Source organism: Triturus cristatus, chromosome 12 (assembly GCF_964204655.1).
Source record: "Triturus cristatus chromosome 12, aTriCri1.1, whole genome shotgun sequence".
Classification (NCBI taxonomy): Eukaryota; Metazoa; Chordata; class Amphibia; order Caudata; family Salamandridae; genus Triturus; species Triturus cristatus.
In genome coordinates this window covers 520,221,602-520,242,136 of record NC_140595.1, presented here as the reverse complement: position 1 = coordinate 520,242,136, position 20,535 = coordinate 520,221,602, and the positions used below count along the sequence as shown (strand labels likewise).

At 46.8% G+C, this 20,535-nt stretch overlaps 1 protein-coding gene across 1 annotated transcript in view; it reads right to left on the bottom strand.

Annotated features, from left to right (window-relative positions):
- The window catches only part of TENT4B (terminal nucleotidyltransferase 4B), a 298,913-nt gene that overhangs the window by 89,879 nt on the left and 188,499 nt on the right, over positions 1-20,535 (bottom strand). The window contains exons 6-7 of the mRNA XM_085639324.1: positions 13,252-13,380; positions 12,708-12,921 (exon numbers count right to left, since the gene is read on the bottom strand). Of these exons, the coding sequence (XP_085495450.1) occupies positions 12,708-12,921; positions 13,252-13,380 (343 nt within the window). The remainder of the gene's footprint in view (positions 1-12,707; positions 12,922-13,251; positions 13,381-20,535) is intronic.

The window sequence follows — 20,535 nt, the reverse complement described above, 5'->3', positions numbered from 1 at the left end:
GCACACGCATCGCTCTTGCAAAACTGACTCTCCCCTGGTATGACGGGGGCATTGCGCTCCCGGACATCAGGAGGTATTATTGGGCCTCCCAGTTGTCCGCCATCAACCATGCTACGTATGCACCCGGTCCAAATCCGGCTTTCGAGATGGATAAATATCAGTTGCCTGGTGGCAACTTCAACAGAGCGCTCTACTCTCGGATGGCGGGGAGGAACCTAACGGGACCCACTAAGATTGCAGTACGTGTGTGGAAGGATGCCAATGTGGCTGTGGGATGGAATGATCGCCTGACACGAGCGACCCCTTTGTTTGCATCGGACAGATTGGGATGCCTCTGGACGACGAAAGATTTTGAGAACTGGGATACGATTGGCATTAGCAGAGTGGGTGATCTCTGGGTGAAAGGTGCGGTCAAATCCTTTGCGGTGCTTCAGAGTGAGTATGAGTTGAGTGAGAGGGAGTTCTTCAGATATGCACAGGTTCGCCACGCTTAGCTGTCGGTCTTCGAGACGGTACCACAGTCCCTGCATCTTCACCACTCGAGGACCGTATACTTGGTCATCTGCCCGATAGTACGATTTCCTTGATCTATAAGAAATTAATCAACAATCGGGCGGACCTCCTTGTGCGTCTTAGGGAGGCCTGGACCGGAGACGGGTTGGAGTTGGATGACGAAGACTGGCAGTGCGCACTGTCCTCCCCGAAAGAGGTTGCCATTCCTGCCCGTCTCCGTCTCGTTCAGCTCAAAATTCTTCACCGTGTTTATGTGACGGGTCCTCGTTTGGTTGTGATGGTTTTTTCTTCGGACGGGTTGTGTAAGCGCGGCTGTGGAATGAGCGCCACCTTCCTTCATATCCTTTGGGAGTGCCGTGAGGTTGCGGTGTATTGGCACCGTGTCCATGCTGTAATGGAGTGTGTCACTGGGGTCGCTCTGTTGCCTGAAGCTCGTCGATGTTTGTTGAATGTATGGGAGCCGAATGACTACGTGGTCGTCCAGGCCCGGTGGGCGGCGCTTGGGAACATGATTGCAAAGAGGGACATTGCGCAGATTTGGGGTTCCCGACAGCCTCCTACCGTGTCAGTGTGGAAGGAGAACATGGACTGGTGCATGTTCAGAGAGAAGACGGTGTACCTGGTCCGGGGCAAGCCTGGGGCGTGGGGTAGAATTTGGGGTCAGTGGAACACCTACCGAGGTAACATCTGTACGCCCCCTTTTGTAGATACCCCGGACACTTCTCTGTCCCCCTGATCCTGAGGTTCCTGGAATACTGTACCCTTTTGGCTGATTGTTCTGCCTTCCCCGAAGCAGCTACTTTAGATGTTAGTGTGTTTTTCTTGGATGAAGAAATTGTGGTATCTCCAAGAATTCCATGGTATGATGACCACATTTGACAATGATCAATATACACACGTGTCTTCTTCTGCCAATCCTTAAGGAAGTAACTCATCCTGTCTCTCATAGGCAGAGTCAAGAGAGAAGTGGTGGCCCTGGGGAAGCAAGACCTACCTCCCCTAGTTATCAAACTTTGACTGGTGCCTCTTAGGCACGGACCTTGATATTTGACTGTCCACATTACAGTCTTTGCTGCCTTGAATAGAAGAGCCGCTACAGACCCCATACTGTCTGTTTTGATTAAAAAGGAACCTTTCTAAAACTGACTGTTTTTAATTTTTAACAGTTAAAAAGGATGTACAGTCTGGTGCACCTGCTGGGATCTTGCTCTTTCAGTATCAGGCTTTTATGGAGTATGTATGTATGGGATTTGTAAAGTGCTGTAATCACCCCCACAGGGGTATCTCCGCGCTACCAAAGAGAGGGTACAGTACAGACACAGATCATCAGTCCTGGAATAATTCCGTCTTCAGGAGTTTCCTGAAGCAAAAAAGACTGGGGCATTTGCTCAAGGCCTCCGGCAAGGTGTTCCAATATTTCGGGGCAAGGTAGGCAACAGTTTTGCTGTCTGTTCGTATTTTCCTGTAGAGGAGGACCACTAGCAGCCCTATACCTTCAGATGTAAGTGGACGGTTTGGCCAGTAAACTCTAAACTTGTCCGCCAGGTAGCTAGGGCTCGTACCATAGAGTGCTTAATGGGCGAGGCAGCAGAGCTTGAATTTAATCCTCTGGTGGCTAGGAAGCCAGTAGAGTTGTTTGAGCAACGGACCCGGGGAGGTGCGAGTCGGCTTTTTGAAAGCCAGGCGTGCAGCAACATTCTGTACAATCTGTAATCTGCTCAGAAGGGATTAGTTAGCAGATGCGAGTAGAGCATTACAATAATCCAGACAACCAATGATCAAATCCTGAATCAAAGTTCTACTAACAGAAAAAGGCACCCACTGGAACACCCTGCACAGAAGGCTCAGGGTATGATAGCAGGTCCCTGCGGTAGTCATGATTTGATCCCTCATTGATAACCATACATCAAAACGGACCCCTAGATGTTTTTTCTGTTCTGGATTAAAGAATCTCATCCACATTTTTTCCAAAAACATTTAGGTCGTGAGATGGCTGGCCCATGATTTTTTGATTGGCTTTCCAGTCTAAAAGAAGTATTCTTCAACCACTTATAACACCCAATGATGCATTTCCAAGCTAGTGAAATCTGCTCAAAGGGTGCATCCATAGAAGCCTTCATTAAAGTTGCAGGGGCTTTCTCTCCGAACTTCAGATAGGGCCAGACTGTCCTCTGTCATAAGGTCAAAGCACCAAATGCATGTTGTGGCAGCCATATAGAATCATTGAGTATACGTAAAAGCACAAAGGGTGATTGAACCGGTTGCTGCCGGCTAAACCAGGAATGTAACTCCAGAGAGGACAGGTATGACAAATGAACACGCAAAGAGGTCTGAGCTAAGGCAAGGGTCTGAGTGGACTGATTACTTTAAAACTCTATAGATATACAATTAAAAGGTATTTTCTTTCAGGTGTCCCATATGGGAAATAATTCAGGGCATAACAGCAGACATATCATACAAGATAATGAGCTACCATGCCAGTAGACAAATAGGTACAAACTACACATTATCATAAATTGGGAAAATGTGCTCTGAAAACAGAGTTAATTCTTTGTCATTACAGAAATGAGTATACCGATATAAGATGGCTGAAAACAGTCTGCTAAGGAATTACATGACAAATTGATAAGTGAGAATACTAATATTCAGGGAGACTAAGATAATTTAAGTTATATGGATTGTTAAAATGGAAAAGTTACCTGTAATCTTAGTTCTCTTCCAGGGGTATACTCAAAGTCATAACACTGAATAATCCCCTACCACTTGCGGGATCCCGGAGCATATAGAAATATACATATATATGGGTATGCTCTGGCCCACAAGCGTATAACACTTCCGAAACATTACACATACATATGTATATATACATAAACATGCAGCCTAAAAATGTTCAAATAGGGCAAAACGCCAAAATTAAATAGGTTTCTCTTGTATGAAAATAATCCCCTACATACACCTTGTAATAGAGAACATTCACTGTAATAGTGTCACACAAGAATCCTTTATTTTCAGAAAAGGAAAACAGGTAAAAGCAGGCAGTTGGCCCATTGGCTGCATAGATAAATAACTATTATAGTACAGGGAAAAACTGGCACCTTGCCTTTAAGGCGTCCAAGATTCTGGACACCTTGCCTTTTAGACCTCCAGGAGCCCCTCTGCTCTCCCATCATGCACCACAGGTAACAATTAGGTCAGTTCTTTTTTACGGTGTACTAACTTGTATCACCCTGAATATAAGATGCAAAACTCACATTATTGTACCATAATTGCTCGTCCGGGAAGGTTGCTTAGGACTATGATGAGTATACCCCTGGAAGAGAACTAGGATTACAGGTAAGTAACTTATCCTTCTCTTCCAGGGGATATTCATCAATAGTCATAAGCACTGAATAGAGTAGCAAGCCCATACCCACTACCTCGGGCCGAGCATAACCAGTACACAAAACATAACAGCGCATCTCAAAATGAAATCAGCCAAACCAATTTCTCAACAAGGTTTGCCCAACTTGGGCATCTGCCTGCGCATCAGAGTCCAAACAGTAATGGCGAGAGAAAGTATGAACAGAACGCCATGTAGCTGCTTTACAAATTTCTGCTATAGGAACATTTCTTAGGAGAGCCATGGTAGAGGCTTTTTCCCCTGGTAGAATGTGCTTTAGGTTTTCCCTGAAGAGACTTGTTGGCTAGTTGGTAGGACAAAGATATGCAAGGGACTATCCACCTAGAGATGGATCTTTTAGAGGCTGCCAAACCGGTATATTTATAGAACCATATTAACAAACAACCATCTTTCTCAATGACTTGTGTTGGAAACCGGGCAACCGGGTTAGCAGTCACCAGGTTCCCAGCACAGTGGTAGCTTGGCTCGAGCGGTTGGGGGTCAGGCACCGTGTTAAGCGTACGTCACACCCTCACAATAACCATGCGTTCATCCGTTCCAAAAACGACACTACACCGTAAAGATTATGGAAGACAAGATGAAAATATATATGTCTATCTTATTTTCTCTTAGTTGCAGGCCTCACATCATAAATACAATACAATAGGATTTTCCTTCAAAAGAGCAGGTCAAATAAACATTGCTACTTCGGAATTTCAACACATAGGTTCAGGTCATCATTAAGCAAAGAATAAATAGATGTGCAATAAATATAGACGGCAAATAAATACAGTCAGACAATAAATACAGTGCAAGAATAAATTAGTGGAAGACAATAAATAAAGCACCTTCAATAAATAAGGTAAAGCAATCAATGACAATTACAGATCAGATCACTTTCATGAGGTCACTTGGTCTTACTTTGCCCAAACACAGCTTGTGGTCATTTGGGTGGCATGGGGGTGTCCCACCTAGATTGGTCAAGGCTGGGGCCTAAGCTGAGGCAGAACAAGGGTAACCTAAAGATCTGGCCCTCCAAACTACACAGCCCTTTACGGAGGTCACTGTACCAGTCTCAGTTCACCCCTGGCACTCCCAGGCTGGTCCTAACACCCCTTTAACCCCTAGGATGGTCTTTTAGGGCTCCACAGGGCCTCAGACGCCCCCTCTACCACTTACTGTCCCTTCCTCGATGATCGGCTCCGCTCGGCGCCGTGTCGACGCCGTGAGGCGGCTCCGGTTCGATGTCGCTGGGCGGTCTCGACTCGATGTCGCTGGGCGGTCTCGACTCGATGTCGCTGGGCGGTCTCGACTCGATGTCGCTGGGCGGTCTCGACTCGATGTCGCTGGGCGGTCTCGACTCGATGTCGCTGGGCGGTCTCGACTCGATGTCGCTGGGCGGTCTCGACTCGATGTCGCTGGGCAGTCTCGACTCGATGTCGCTGGGCAGTCTCGACTCGATGTCGCTGGGCAGTCTCGACTCGATGTCGCTGGGCAGTCTCGACTCGATGTCGCCTTCCGGCGTCGCAGGGACACGGACCCCCCGCTTCCGGGTGACTCCGGAGTGTGATCTCCACTCCCGACCTCCGGCGCGCTTCACCTCCGTTTCCGGCGACTCCGGTGGGCGGACTTCACTCCCCCGTCGACGCCTCACCTCGACCTCGGGTGAATCTCCACTCGACCTCCGGCGCCTCTCCACGACCTCCGTCGGCGCCCTCACTCGACCTCCGGTGACTCCCTACTCGACCTCCGGTGCCTCTCCACGACCTCCGTCGGCGCCCTCACTCGACCTCTGACGGCTCCGGGTACGACGTCTGCTTTCTGTCAGCGCCGCTTCTCTACCTCAGGCCCCCGGTCTCCAGGCTTCTCAACGTCAGGACTTCAGGAGGACACTGCTGAACAGGTCAGGAGCTTGCTGTTCTTCCTCTTTAAGGCCTGTTCCAAATATTCAGGTCCTTAAGATGGTTCTTCTGGACTTGGTCCCACACAGGGCTTTAGGCTGGGCTTGGTCAGTAGGGACTAGCATCAAGGGTGGGTCTCTGGACCCCACTCCAAGCACTGGTTTCCACCTCTGCTGCCTTACTCCGACCTCCTATCTCTGTCCTCTCTCTTCTCCAGTCAGTTGCCAACTGCCACTCTGAGATGGCCTCCCAACATTCTAAACTGCCTCCCACTATCACAGGTTTCTAGAATGTTCCAGGAGGTTCTAGAAACCTCCAGTGGGTTCTGGTTATGTCACAGGTGACAATGGGTGGCCACCATTTTGTGTCTCAGGCCCTCAGACAGAAGTTCCAGGGGTAGGGAAAATGGCTCCCCGACCCTGCATCAACACTAAAAAGTCTGGTGGTTCCCAAAAAGGAAAAATTATAACAGGGTTTGAGGCAGAAGTGGGACAAAATAAATAATGATGAGGAGGGACCACCCAAAGGGCTGACAGGTCTAACAACTTGGTTTTGTCTAGATAAAATGTCAGTACCCTCTTGAGGTGGGATTGGGAAAAAATGTGGGCAGAGTGATAGCCTGATTGATGTGAAAATCCGAGACAACTTTAGGTAGACAACTCGGATGGGTTCTTAAAACTACTCTGTTTGTATGAAACACAGTATAGGGCTCTTTACAGCACAAGGCCTTTATTTCACTAACCTTGCGGGCAGAAGTGATGGAGACTAAAAAGGCAGCTTTCTATGAAAAGTGCTGCAGGGAAGCCCTGTGAATTGGCTCAAAAGGAGCACCCATTAGTTTTGTAAGGACTATGTTGAGCTCCCAAGGTGGAGAAGGAGATCTCACTGGGGGGGGGGGAACCTTTATCCCCTTTAAGAAAATCTTTAACCTCTGGCATCTAGAAAAGAGTAACCTGTGTAGGGGACTTTCTGTATGCAGTGATGGCTGCTAGGTGAACTTTAAATCGAGGAGAACTGCAGGCCAGATTTGGCCAAATGTAGTAGGTATGGCACGATCACCTACTCTTGACACCTCACTGGATCATGAGCATTGTTTTTGCACCACAAGTAGAACCGCTTCCATTTGAAATAGGATGCCCTGCTGGAAGGTCTCTTGGCTTCCTTGAGGATGGTCATACAGTCTGCTGGTAAGTAAGTGTCCGTCTTGCAGGACCTCAGGAGCCATGCTGTCAATCTGAGGATGACAGATTGGTATGAAACACTCTCCTCTCAAACTTAGACAACAAGTCTGGACGGCAAGTCAACCTCTGGTGTGGCACCTCGGATAGTTGTAGAAGGTCCAGGTACCACCAATGACGCGGCCACTCCGGAGCTATCAGGACCATTCTGGAGTTGGTCCTGTAGAACTTGTTGATGACTGCTGGGATGAGAGGCAGTGGCGGAAAGGCGTACAGTAATGTCAGACCATTTTATCAAAAGGGCATTCCCCTGTGAACCTGGCTGGTGAAACCTGACTGCGAAGACAGGGCATTTGGTGTTTGCCACATCTGCTAAGAGATCGATGTCTGGCACTCCTCATTGCCGGAAGATGTCTTGCGTGACTTCACTGTTTAGCACCCAGTCGTGAGCTTCTACGAAGTCCCTGCTTAGGGCGTCTGCCTGGACACTCAGAGACCCTGGCAGGTGAATGGCCACAATGTTGAGATTTCTTGCAAGAAGTCACTTCCAGATTGTCTGCGACTCCGGAGAGAGAGGGGTCTCAACCTGGTGCCCCCCTGCTTGTTCAGATAATATATCGTTGTGGTGTTGTCTGTCTGAATCAAGAGGGAGCTTGACTGGAAAGAAAGGTACAGCGACTTGAAGGCTAGTTGCACGGCTCTCAACTCTAGAAGGTTGATGTGATACCCACTCTGTCTCCGACCAGAGACCTTGTACTTGAAGATGTCCCATGTGAGCTCCCCAACCTTGCAGGGAAGCATCCGTGACTATAGTCTGAGTGGGAGTATCTTGGTGGAATGGGACTCCCTTCAGTAGATGTGATCGCTTCATCCACCATGTGATGGAGTTTCTGGCTGACTGAGGTAGAGTTACCCTGTCTTCCCAGCGGCCTGACGTCTGCATCCACTGATCCTCCAGAGACTGCTGTAGAGGACGCATGTTCAATCTGGCATTGGGGACGATGAAGACACAAGAAGCCATTGACCCCAGAAGAGAAGACTCCTACCTGACCGAGGGAAGATGAGATCTGAGGAGTTTGCAACACTTCTCCCTGATTGATGATAACCACTCCTCCGGACACACGCTTTCCTTTACGGTATCCAGTGAAGCACCCAGGTAATGAATTTTTTGGCTCGGGTTGAAGACAGATTTCTTGTAGTTGAACCGCAGACCCAGCGTGTTCAGTAGATGAAGGCAGAAGGAGAGATGACTTTGAAGCAGGGAAGGCGTAGCGCTCTTTAGGAGCAATTCGTCCAGATAGGGATAAATGAAAATCTTGTGTTTGCGGAGAAAAGCTGCCACCACTGCCATACACTTTGAAAATATTAGGGGGGCCGATTTGAGCCCGAACGGAAGGACTCAGAATTGGAAGTGCAGACGAGCTACTTGAAAGCGGAGAAACTTTCAATGATTTTCAGGTACGTGGAAATAAGCGTCTTGCAGATCTATAGCACACATCCAGTCCCCCTGATTTAGATAAGGGAAAATCTGGTGCAGGGCCAACATCTGAAATTTCTCCTTACGGATGAATTTGTTCAAGAAGCGCAGATCGAGAATTGGTCTGTATTCTGGCCTCTTTTTTGGACCAGGAAATAGTGAGAATATATTACCCGTTTTCGTTGTTTTGTTGAGTCTGAACATATTCCATGGCCTTTTTTCGTAGAAGACTGTTCACCTCTTCCTGTAACATGTGGTGACATTGATGGAATTCTGTGTGGAGGAACTGGTGGAGGTGGGGCTTTGAACCTCAGCAAGTATCCATTTTGCACAATATTCAGCACCCATTTGTTGTTTGTGATTGTGTGTTTAGCTGGTTGTTTAGCAGTTGGGACCTGCTGTCTGTTTCTTCTTCCTCTACCAGGTCTCCTCTGGTGGAAGTGTGACCTCTGCTGTTGATTTTGAGAGGACCACTGAGGGGTTTGAACCCTCTGTTGGAAGAAACGCCTGTCGTAGGGACGAAACCGTTTGCGGAATCCCTTCCGCTTCTCCAGCCCAACGTCCTTTACAGTGTCCAATTCAGCTTTCATTTTGTACATCACATCGTCCTAATGAGACCCAAACAACGAAGAACCATTGAACGGTAGATTGACGATCTTCCGTTGCGCATCAGGCTTAAGACCTGTAAGACGCAGCAAGGCAGAGCGTCTAGAGCATATGCCGTGTGAATAGCCGTGCGCGGCCAGATCAGATGAGTCCGCAGCAGCACTTATTACCTGGTTTGCCACCAAGCTCCCTTCCTGCATTATCTTCCGAAAAGTCCTGTTGGTCTTCTTTCTGGAGTTTTTCCCGTAAATCGTGATAGAGAGTCCCATAGTGACCTGTTATATCTCCCCAAGAGAGCCGAGGCGCTGGCAACCTTCATTACGGAAGACAAAGTATTACACATCCTCTTGCCCAAAGAGTCCATAACCTTGCTGTCCTTCTCAGGAGGGACTGAAGAAGATATCGCAGAGTGTGTCTTCCTGGCCGCCGCCAAAATTACAGAATCCGGGGGAGCATCAGAACGTAGGAAAAACAGATCCTGATCAGGGGCTTTGTACTTCTTTGCACTGCGAGAAGGTACTGCACTTACTGTTGCAGGAGCGAAGAAAGTCTGCATGGCCGGTTCCAAAAGGCCTGGGACCAAAGGCAGCAGAGACCTCGATGAAGAACGATGATGTAAAGTCTCAAAGATAACAGAAGTGGAGACTGTCGGATCCGACATACTTCTGTTCAATTTGTTGGCTCCTCTGCAGAGAACTTCGGTGAAGGTACTTAAGTCATTAATCGGGGACACTCTGGATGGAAGTGTCACCGACAAAGTTGGAGAAAAGTCCCTTATCGAAGACCTGGTGGACGTGGACCAGGTTGGTGATCTTCGTCGCCTCCGTTTTGGAGAGGAGGCATGGTGAGAATGTGATCTCTCCCGTGAACGTGTGCGGTGGGAGGATGGGGACCTCGACCTTCTCAGGTTCCCTCTCGGAGACCCTCTCGATGAAGCCGTTGGAAGAGAGAGTCTTGAAGGGGAATATGTACGAGAGAAATCCGAGCCCGGACTTTCAGGAGCAGCACTCCCTGTTTCCTTGCGTCCAACACTTTCCAGCCACCTTGGCGAAAGATTAAAAGGATGGGACTTTTAAGTAGCCACCGGAGAGCCCTGCGGGGAAATTTGAACAATGTTAATGCCCGGGGATAACGACTGTTCCCTTGACGTCGACCGTCTTGATCTCGATGACGATTTAGGTCTCTTCGCCACCTCCTCCGAGACGATGACAGGATTTTTGTCTTTCGATGTCGAACGCCTCACCGTGGACCTAGGCCTCTGTCACCTCCTCCGAGGCGACGGTGGGATTCTTGACTCTCGACGTTGACTGATGTCTCAACGACAACACTGAGTGTGCAGTCTTCCACGTCGACCTCCTCTGCGGAGAAATGCTGGAAGACTCCTGTCCCCGCGATGCTCTCGACGTCGATCGCCCATGAGATCGAACTGGGGATTTCGACTGCGAAAGCCTCGACGGTGATCTCGACGTCAACAGCCTGTAGGCTCTTGGCAGAATCTTAGCCGGCGAGCCTCTTCACGCTGACCCTCGAGAAGGTGGCGGAGTGTGCCTCGCTGTCGACAGGTGTTTTGTCTTAGGCCTCTCGGGGTCAACATACTTTGCACCCGAAGTAGTATGCCTCGACGTCGATCCCTTCTTCGGCGACTGAGACTTTCGCCGTCTCGACGCTGAAGAGTGCCTTGCCTGCTTCTTCGACGGAAAGCTCGACTGCCACTTTCCTGACCCTGGAGAGGCAGAACGAAGTTTTCTATGAACTTGGTGAGAGGAGGGCTCTTTACTCCCAAGGCCACTTTTAAGATGACTTTGTCCTTTCTCCAACACAGCATGAAGTTGAATCCTTTCCCTGTCATGCAGGGTCCTTTTTAGAAAACTGCTGGCAGTAGTAGCAAACTTCAGGCTTGTAGGAAGATGGAAGACACACAATACACAGAGTGTGGGTCAGATTTTGCCATCTTCTTACCACAAGACGGGCATTTATTAAATAAAGCTGACATTCTGACAGAAAAAATGATAGTAAATTGTCAGAAAGCAGTGGAAAACAACTACCAGCAGACAAAAATGTCGAAATTTAAGAGAAGAAAATCAATTCCTGACTGAAAAAGTAAAAAACTGTCTAGCTCAAGCTCCAGGATCCTCACAGAAGGAGTCGGAAAAAATAACTGACCTGTCACCTGTGATGCATGATGGGAGCAGAGGGGCTCCTGGATGTCTTAAAAGGCACGGTGTCCAGAATCTTGGAAGCCTTAAAGGCAAAGTGCCAGTTTTTTACTGTACTATGATAGTTATTTATCTATGCAGTCTATGGGCCAACTGCCTGCTATTACATGTTTTCCTTTTCTGAAAATAAAGGATTCTTGTATGACACTATTACAGTGTATGTTCTCTATTACAAGGTGTACTTAGGGGATCCTTTTCATACAAGAGAAACCTATGTAATTTTGGCAGTTTGTCCAATTGGAACATATTTTGGCTGCATGTTTATGTATATATACATATGTATGTGTATGTTTCGGAAGTGTTATACACTTGTGGGCCCGAGCATACACATATCTATGTATATTTCTATATGCTCCGGGATCCCGCACGTGGGTGGGGATTCAGTGCTTATGACTATTGATGAGTATCCCCTGGAAGAGAACTTATGTTGTCATGGTAGTTAGGGACACAGTAATTAGATAACAAGATATTATTAATAACATTGAAGATTATAAGGATTCAAGATACAACATGCCTATCTTTTATGTGCAGAGCCCTCCACCCAGACTGTGGAACCACCGCAGTCATAAACTTACTACTAAATCTCGGTTTGTGAACTACAAAACAAACGTAAACTTACACAAGTGTGTATGTTAACCTTTGTGAATCAGGCCCATAAGCTTTATTTTCTAAACGCTTAGTCAAACAGGGCTATTCAATTATTCAGCAAAACACTTTACTGCATAGGTAGAATACAGGAATACATTGGCACATTCCTAGAGTGTTAAAATCTATGTTTGTGCATATCAAATGTAAATCTGCTAATAATGAAAGTCAAAATAACAGGTGCTATGTAAAAGTAAATTGTATTTTAGCTCGTGCTGTGGTACTTTTTTGTACTTCTGGTTACATTTATACGGCTGCCTGCAAAATTATTGTGCTTTCTCTCCCGTTAAAACCTGAATATGCTTCAAATTCGTAAACACTGCAAATACAAGTCTCGAGCATTATGTATATTTGTATTACCATTTGATCAGATGAGAAAAGAGCTCAATAAAAACTAATAAGTAATTTCAAGATAAAGCTGTATGTGCTTATCCAAAGTACAATGCAACTATTTTACGAAAGAGTGTAAACAGCAATAGATTGCACAGTTTAAAATATTTTCACACACTGGGAATACTTCAATTATTTAAGACACACCAATAGGAAGATGAAACACGTTTTCGGGCACTTCTATATTTCTAGAACTCAAAGCAGCAGAGACGACCTTTTTTTATGTACACATTCAGCCTCCTGCACAGGAAAATCAAGCATTGTAAAGTAGTCTAGAGTAACAGCAAGAAATGCAGGTGTGTTAAAAAATATAAAGGAAGGCCCTTTATAACAATTAAACAGTTCTGTATAAAAAGTGGAGTTCAGGTTTGTAATCATTCTCAAGTCGGTGAACTTTTGTACCTGGCTGCAATGGATCTTCAATGTACAGCATAGAAGGTCTGTAACCATTCTGCATGCTCTTTTGCACTTCATCTTTTGCCACATATGAGCCTCCGTCCTTGATTTGAATGCCTGTCCTTAAATAATTAAAGTGTTTACCATATAACTCAAAAAACTCAATGAGCAGAACACCATAATTTGCATCAGGACTGCAAGCGTCTTCTCTTGGATGTAACTAGAAGAAAGAAATAGAACAGCATCAATGAATGGAAAAAATGTGTGTACATTACGGCCCGAGAACTCTCCACCCTTTCCCTCAATGACAAACTCCACAATTCTTAATCTATGGTGCATTTAGTGAAAAATATGCTAAAGTTAAGAAATCCTAATTTTACTGAAATGTCACACACACACACACACATTAGTCTTGCGCTAGCTCACTGAATTATTTGTAGCAACTGTGGCTTACATGTCACTGCCATCATGTTCCATAAACCTGTCACATCTATGATTAGCACAATTATTAAGGTGACTTATAATGCTGTTAACATACAATAGTGCTTACCTGTAAGAAACTAACAGCCATCAAAAAAAGACTATATGAGCCAATTCCACCAGTGAAGACTTCATTAAGATCTCTCTGCAAGAGGAATTGCTTCAGAACTAGAACCAAATATGGTAGCACAGGATACTTCTAAATAAAGAGATAAGAAATTAAAATAAACTATCTTACAGCTAAACAAGATGACATAGTTGAGAGTGATCTATCCTTGCTTGCAGAATACAAGTAATAGATATTTTATTTAACATGCATGTGTGACTGACAGTATATGCTACATTACACAATACAATATATTAGTGTGTGCATGGGCCATACATACCATGAACCAATTACACAACTGGTTCAGGGGTAAATATTAGCTGGTGCACATTGTAGAGGAAGAGGCTTTATAATTGGGGTGGAAATTTACAAGCATAACTGAGCTGTGGCTTGCACAGAAATTTCCCGAGGGACAGAGACCATGGCATTTACGACTCTAGGTGCTCAGTATTATCACTTCCTCACTGCACAGAAGCAAAAAACGAGCTGAAAGCATCTTGAATTCGGCAGGGCTCCATCAGACTCCCTTCTTAGAAAGCCTGGCATAACCACATGCCAATGAAGTAAGTAAGAGAAGTAGCATTCAGTAGCACACAGAGAGCAAGGACATTAATGATATTTGAGGTAGTTCTGAGAAAGCAGACAAGTTTGCTAGTCACTTTAGTAAACATATCAGCCATATGCTTAATTAATGCTAATAGCACACAGCAGGAGAACATGGCACTGGACCCTCACAATCTTCTTCATTCTTACCAATCTGTTTCCGAGCAGGTCATAGCACTGAAAGCGCCCTACTGAAAATCACGGAGTGCTTGAACTGGTTACTGGATCAGGGCAAAAACTCTGATCTCATTCTATTAGACCAGTCACAGGCATTTGACACGGTCTCTCATGACCATCTGCTTCAACATTTGGCAAGTACTGGATTGGGTGGAATGGCCCTGAAATGGCTAAATTCCTTTCTAACAGCCAGAGAACAGTCGGTGAGGATGAAGCCACACTTTCCCAAAACAAAACGCCTTAAATGCGGAGTACACCACCCACACCCAGTTTTACTGCCAACAAACCTTCACCAACCTCCAAACCCTCACAGCCACCGCCAACCCTCCGGACAACACCGCATCCAAGCACCTGAGGTGCATCCTCCTCAACGTGCGCTCCCTGCACAGACACGCAGTAGAGATCTGGGGCCTCCTGAACACCCTCGCGCCAGACGTCGCCATCCTCACGGAAACCTGGACCAACTTCACCTGCGACTTCGCTACCGTAATCCCAGACGGATACAAGATCCAGAGGAAGGACCGCCCCAACCGCCCAGGAGAAGGACTCGCCATCATGCACAAGAACTCCCTCCTACTCACCACTTCCAGCATGAACCACTACTCGTCCCACACGAAATACCTCCATTTCCAGATCCAGACCAGCCCCAGAACGACCCTACATGGCACCCTCACCTACAGACCTTCAGGACAACGAACTGCGCTCACCACAACCATCACTGACCTCATCACGCCCCATGCCATCGCATCCATTGACTACATACTGCTCAGAGACCTGAACTTCCACCTCGACAACCTCAGCGACCCCAAGTCCACTGCCCTCCTTGACATCCTTGGACTGAAACAGCTCGTCACCACCCCTACCCACAGGGCAGGTCATACTCTTGACCCCATGTTCGCAGGAGGGAACAACATCCACTTCAGCCACACCACGCAGCCCCCCCCTGGATGGCCCATCACTGCGTACACTTCTCCTTCAACAAAACACCACTCACAAACCCACACCTCGCCCTCGCAAAGGAACTGGAGCAAGGTCACTGAGGAGCACCTCAACTCCACCCTCTCCACGATCCCCCACCCACCACAACTTATGTCAACTCAGCAGTCAATGAGCTACACAGATGGATCACCAACTGAGCAGACAGACAGCACTCCATGAAAGCCACCAGGTTCACCACTGACCTCCGAGAATCGAGACGCACCTGCAGATGTCTCGAGAAACTATGGAGAAACAGCAAAACCCTAGAAGCTCGGACCACCTACAAGAACACCATGACAGAAAACCACCAACGCATCAGCTCCACTAAAAGGACCTTCATCCAGGACAAAATCCTCTCCAACTCCAGCAACTCGAAGTAACTCTTCAGCATCATCCAGGAATTCACCAAACCCCCCCAGCGAAGCCTCAGACATCACACCTTCCCAGGACCTCTGCAACAAACTCGGCTCTTACTTCCATCTCAAGATCAAGTCCCTCTACGACAATTTAAATGAACACACACCAGACACAAAACCACCCCTACCTCCAACAACGCCAGCCAGCCTACCATCTCCGCCTGGACCCCGGTCACCACCCAAGACACCGCCACAACCATGAAGAGCATTAACTCAGGAGCCCCCATGGACCCCTCCCACCGCACATCTTCCACAGAGCCACGGCAGCCATAACCCGAGCTACGACACACCATCAACGCCACCTCCGAATCAGGCTCATTCCCCGGAGGGAAACGCGCAGAAGTCAAGCCTCTACTTAAGAAGCCCTCTGCAGATCCGACGGACCTCAATAACTACAGACCCAGTTTGTGGCTAAAGTCACAGAGAAGATCGTAAACATCCAGCTCACGAACTTCATCGAAGCAAACTGCATACTCGACTCTTCCCAATCAGAATTCCACAGCACCGAGACTGCCCTCCTCGTCGCCACAGACTACATCCGCACTCTCCTCGACCAGGGCCACACCACAGCCCTCATCCTACTAGACCTCTTGGCAGCCTTCGACACCCTCTCCCACCGCCGGGCACCACGACACCAGCATACAGGGAACTGCCCTCGACTGCATTCACTCTTTCCTCACCGGTCGAACCCAAAGAATCAGACTCTCGACTTTCCTCTCTGAACCCACAGAGATCAACTGCAGAGTACCCCAAGGATCATCACTCAGCCTCACGCTCTTCAACATCTTCATGCCCCCCCCCCCCCCACCATCGCCAGACAGCATGGAAGCAGCATAGTATCCTACGCCAACAACACCCAGTTCATCCTCTCCCTCACGAAGAATCCCAACAACACCAGTCTCAGGTTCCAGGAAGTAATGAAAGACGTTGCATTGTGGATGAGCAGCAGGTGTCTGAAGCTCAACACGGAGAGGACAGAAGACCTCATCCTCGGACCTACCCCCTCAGCATGGGACAACTCCTGGTGGCCCACTGCCCTCAGCAACACCCCCACTCACACGGACCACTCACAGAACTCGGCATCATACCAGACTCCTCCCTCACCATGACCTGACAGATCAACGCCATCTACTCCACATGTTTCAACACCCACTGCATCCTTCAAGACCTTCAAGTGGATCCCCCCTGAAATCAGAAAACTATCACCCACGCACTCATTAAAAGCAGACAGGACTACGGAAACGCCCTCTACGCCAGAATCAACAAATCCCTGCTCTCTAGACTCCAGACCATCCAGAACACTGTGGCCAGACTCGTCCTCGGCATCCCACTACATACACATCACCCACCACCTACAAGACCTCCACTGGCTCCCCGTCTAGAAAAGAGTGACCTTCAAGCTACTCACCCACATCTACAAATCCCTCCACAACACCGGACCAAATACCTCAACGAAAGAATCTCCTCCCACGTACCCAAGAGAAACCTCCACTGACCTCGCCAAAATCCCGCGCACCCGCAAAGCCAGAACGGGTGGAAGTGCCTACTCCTGCATCGCGGCAAAGACCTGGAACAAGCTCTCGCTCAGCATCGGACGTTGCCCCATTCTGCTCACCTTCAGGAAAAGCCTCAAAACCTGGCTCTTCGGCTGAATCAGAGCTGCCCCCCCCCCCCGCGCCTTGAGACCCTCACAGGTGAGTAGCGCGCTTCACAAACCCCTGATTGATACACTTACACTGAACGTTCAGTGGGGTGCCAAGACTGATTCAGCAGCACAATTATCTTATTGAAAGATACAGGAAAGTAGAAAAGGCCTTGCGGCAGCCCACAAAACTAAACTCTGTGTAACCAGACTAGAGTATCCCCATTTTTCTAGATATATGCCAAACGACACAATTAAGGAGACAGTACTCTTTTATACAGTTGATGTTCACCCTGTACTACAAACTGGCTCAGTTTTTCACCAGAAGACGTAAAAAATGTCAAAGCTCAAGGTAGGAGGTTTTCTGAAGGTGACGTCGTTTCTGGTATATCAAAGAAAATGGAGGGCCATTGTTAGTTTTCCAACATTTGTAATTGGGTTCACCATGAGTAAGCAGCTGTCAGATCTGACGCAAAAATAGACTAAAGAACAGAGCAGTGGTGTTAGGATGATTATTTTGAAGGCTTATACACATAGTAAGATGGGACGTTTTTCTGCTTTTACTTTCTCTCCCTCTGGACATAAAATTAGTTCCTGGTTAGGAGTACTACCTTTTGCTAGAGAGCATTAGGTTTTTGGAGTTGTTATACGTCAAGTGAATGAGAACAAACACAATTAAATCAAGGATTGGAATAAAAACGATTAATTCTCTACATCTGCTGTCCTCCGGCACAGTTATCTCTCATAGATTCAGAAGATTTAATTATTCCCCACTGTCAGGCTGGAAACAATGGATAAACAATGTTAACCCCTTCCCTGCTCATGACGGAACCACTCCGTCATGAGCCACGGTTGCGCTGTGCTCATGACGGAGTGGTTCCGTCATGCTGCGGCCGTTGGTCGCCGCTCCGCCCACGCGGCGCTAATTCCCCGCCTGTGCGGGCGATTAGCACCGTGGGCGGAGACGTGACGGAACCACTCCGTCACGAGCACAGCTCAACCGTGGCTCGTGACGGAGCGGTTCCGTCACGAGCACAGCGCCACCGCGCTGCCCCCAAACCCCCCCCCCAGCGCCGCGGCGAAGGGGTTAATATAGCAGTGTTTAAATACACAACATGCAAACATTCACAGACTGTATATAGTTGCGGAGTTTAAAAATTCTGCCTCAGTGCAAGTTTAGTAGCAGGAACTATATTCTTGATCAGTGCTACATCAATGCTACCGAGCTGTGCTAGTCCGACGTATAAAGCCTCATCTTATTCCTACCTTTATAGACAATTCTTGAAAAATGTGGGTAGTCCAGAATTTTTTTTTTTTTTTTTTACAGTTTTGTATGTTAAGGGCTGAATGGGTACTATCCCACAAATAAGGTTTTTGCATCTGCATTATTCTTCATTTTGCTTGTGTCACCGGTCATCTGGAGCCCTGTGTATGAAAACATGAATCTGCATTCTGTACGTGTGTACTATGCTCACTGGGATCTACTTGTTAACCAGCTCTGTGATTTACAAATTAATTTTCTTTTTGTTAATAAACATTTTCAGACTTTTTAACTGGCATGAGTGGAGTTTTCTAGCCTGAGCATCAGTCAATCAGATGAGAAGAAAAGAGACAGAGCTCCTCTCCAATTCCAGTGGCATTGCTCGGATTTTCTACTGCATGTCTGGTGAACAGATGGGAATTCTCTCTACTCTTCGCCAAATATCTGCTTCCAGGACAAACCCACATTTTGTCTCTGGTTGAGGGAACAATTACACAATGTGAATCTTTCAAAGATCCAATAACGGAGAACCTGATAGTTTCTATTCTGTTGGAAAAGAGGCCCAACGTATATAGTTGTCACGTTCTAGCTTGCTTACAATCCTTCCAATATGAATTACTGAAACGTGGATTATTGTCTAGCATGAGTACACAGTTTGAAAACTTGCTGGAGAAGGTAGTGCTAGCGTGATAACAGAAAAAAGAATCCAGAGGAACCATCAAAGAATGGGAAAGGGCTTAGTAATAAATCATCAGTTTTCACCCCGTTGAGTAATCCTGTAGGTTCACCCAACCCTTTAAAAGATAAAGGTGATAAAATAACACAACAAACATTTCGCTGGACCTACTAACATGTAGAGAAATCTGCATATGTTGAGACTGGCTAATATAGGAGCCAGAGGATTAAAAAGAATGGTCAAGAGTGGATAGTCTCATACAAACAAACAGTTAAAAGCAGAGGGAAAATAAAGAGAACCTTTAAGGGGGAAAAACAGTTCCACATCAAAGGGTCCGCCCTATCCAAGTAGGTTAAATGAAACACTTGAACATGAGAAATAACTGAGAGAAAATCATCTGCTCAAAGAGTCACAGCCAAATACTGCAATGTACGAGAAACAACAAGAGAGCAACTAACAGTACAGATGGAGGTAGGACATTTTAATTTATTTGAAAGCAGAGGTCAAATCAGGCTCAGAAATAACCGATCTAAAATAAAACTCTTTCAAGCAAAGCAAAGCTGCAAATGTACATGGGGAGAAAAGGCAGATGGAGCAAATAGTATGCATAAGACAACTAGAAACCACTGACAGAACACAAGAAGCTGTAAAGCAAGTAACAGCGAAGAAAGAAGATCTAGATGGGAGATCAAAGAGTACCAAATCAGGATTTTGGGCTTCCCAGAGAATGCTCAGAAAGGGTGATGGAAGCAATTACTGAAAATTCAACAACAGATATACTTATTCATATAGCGTTTTCCACCTAATTTACAGTGGAGGGGCACACAAATCACATGACCACAGATTGCAACCGTTTGTTCCACTAGAGCCATAATTGTGTGCTTACTCATTAAATGGGGAATCTTGCACTGTGAGTGGCAAGAAAGAAAGGTGACATTTTACATAAGGTTTCTAAAATGCAAGAAGACCTTCCTTGCTTTTTTTTTTTTTTTAATAAAACTTTATTTTGATTTAAATGTTAACAGCAATACATAAAAGGTGCCTCACATCATTGTAGCCAAAGTAAAGTAGAACAAACCCAAATATGCCCCCAAAGTAGAAGAACCTCGACGGCCTCCAAAACACTGCTCGCAGGTAGCTGGACATTAATTATCCTGATGGACCATAGTAATCCCACCATTTCTGCCACACTTTGGTGAATTTCCCAGGACATCCCCATGCCAAATACATTGTTTCCTCGCGTTTGCCACACCAGCACATGCCATTCCTCCATGCTTAAATAGGCGGTACCAACACGGCAGTTCAGGGACGGCCAATGTCTCTCTCGACTATCATGGTGCCAAGACCCACCAGCGTTCTGTCCCCTCTGAGTCCACCCATATCCTCCAGAATACCTAAAATAGCTATTCGGGGCTGCAGCTCAATAAGATCCCTGATCACAGCAGAAAGTACAGAAAAGAAAGTCTCCCAGTAAGATTGATTGACATGGCATTCC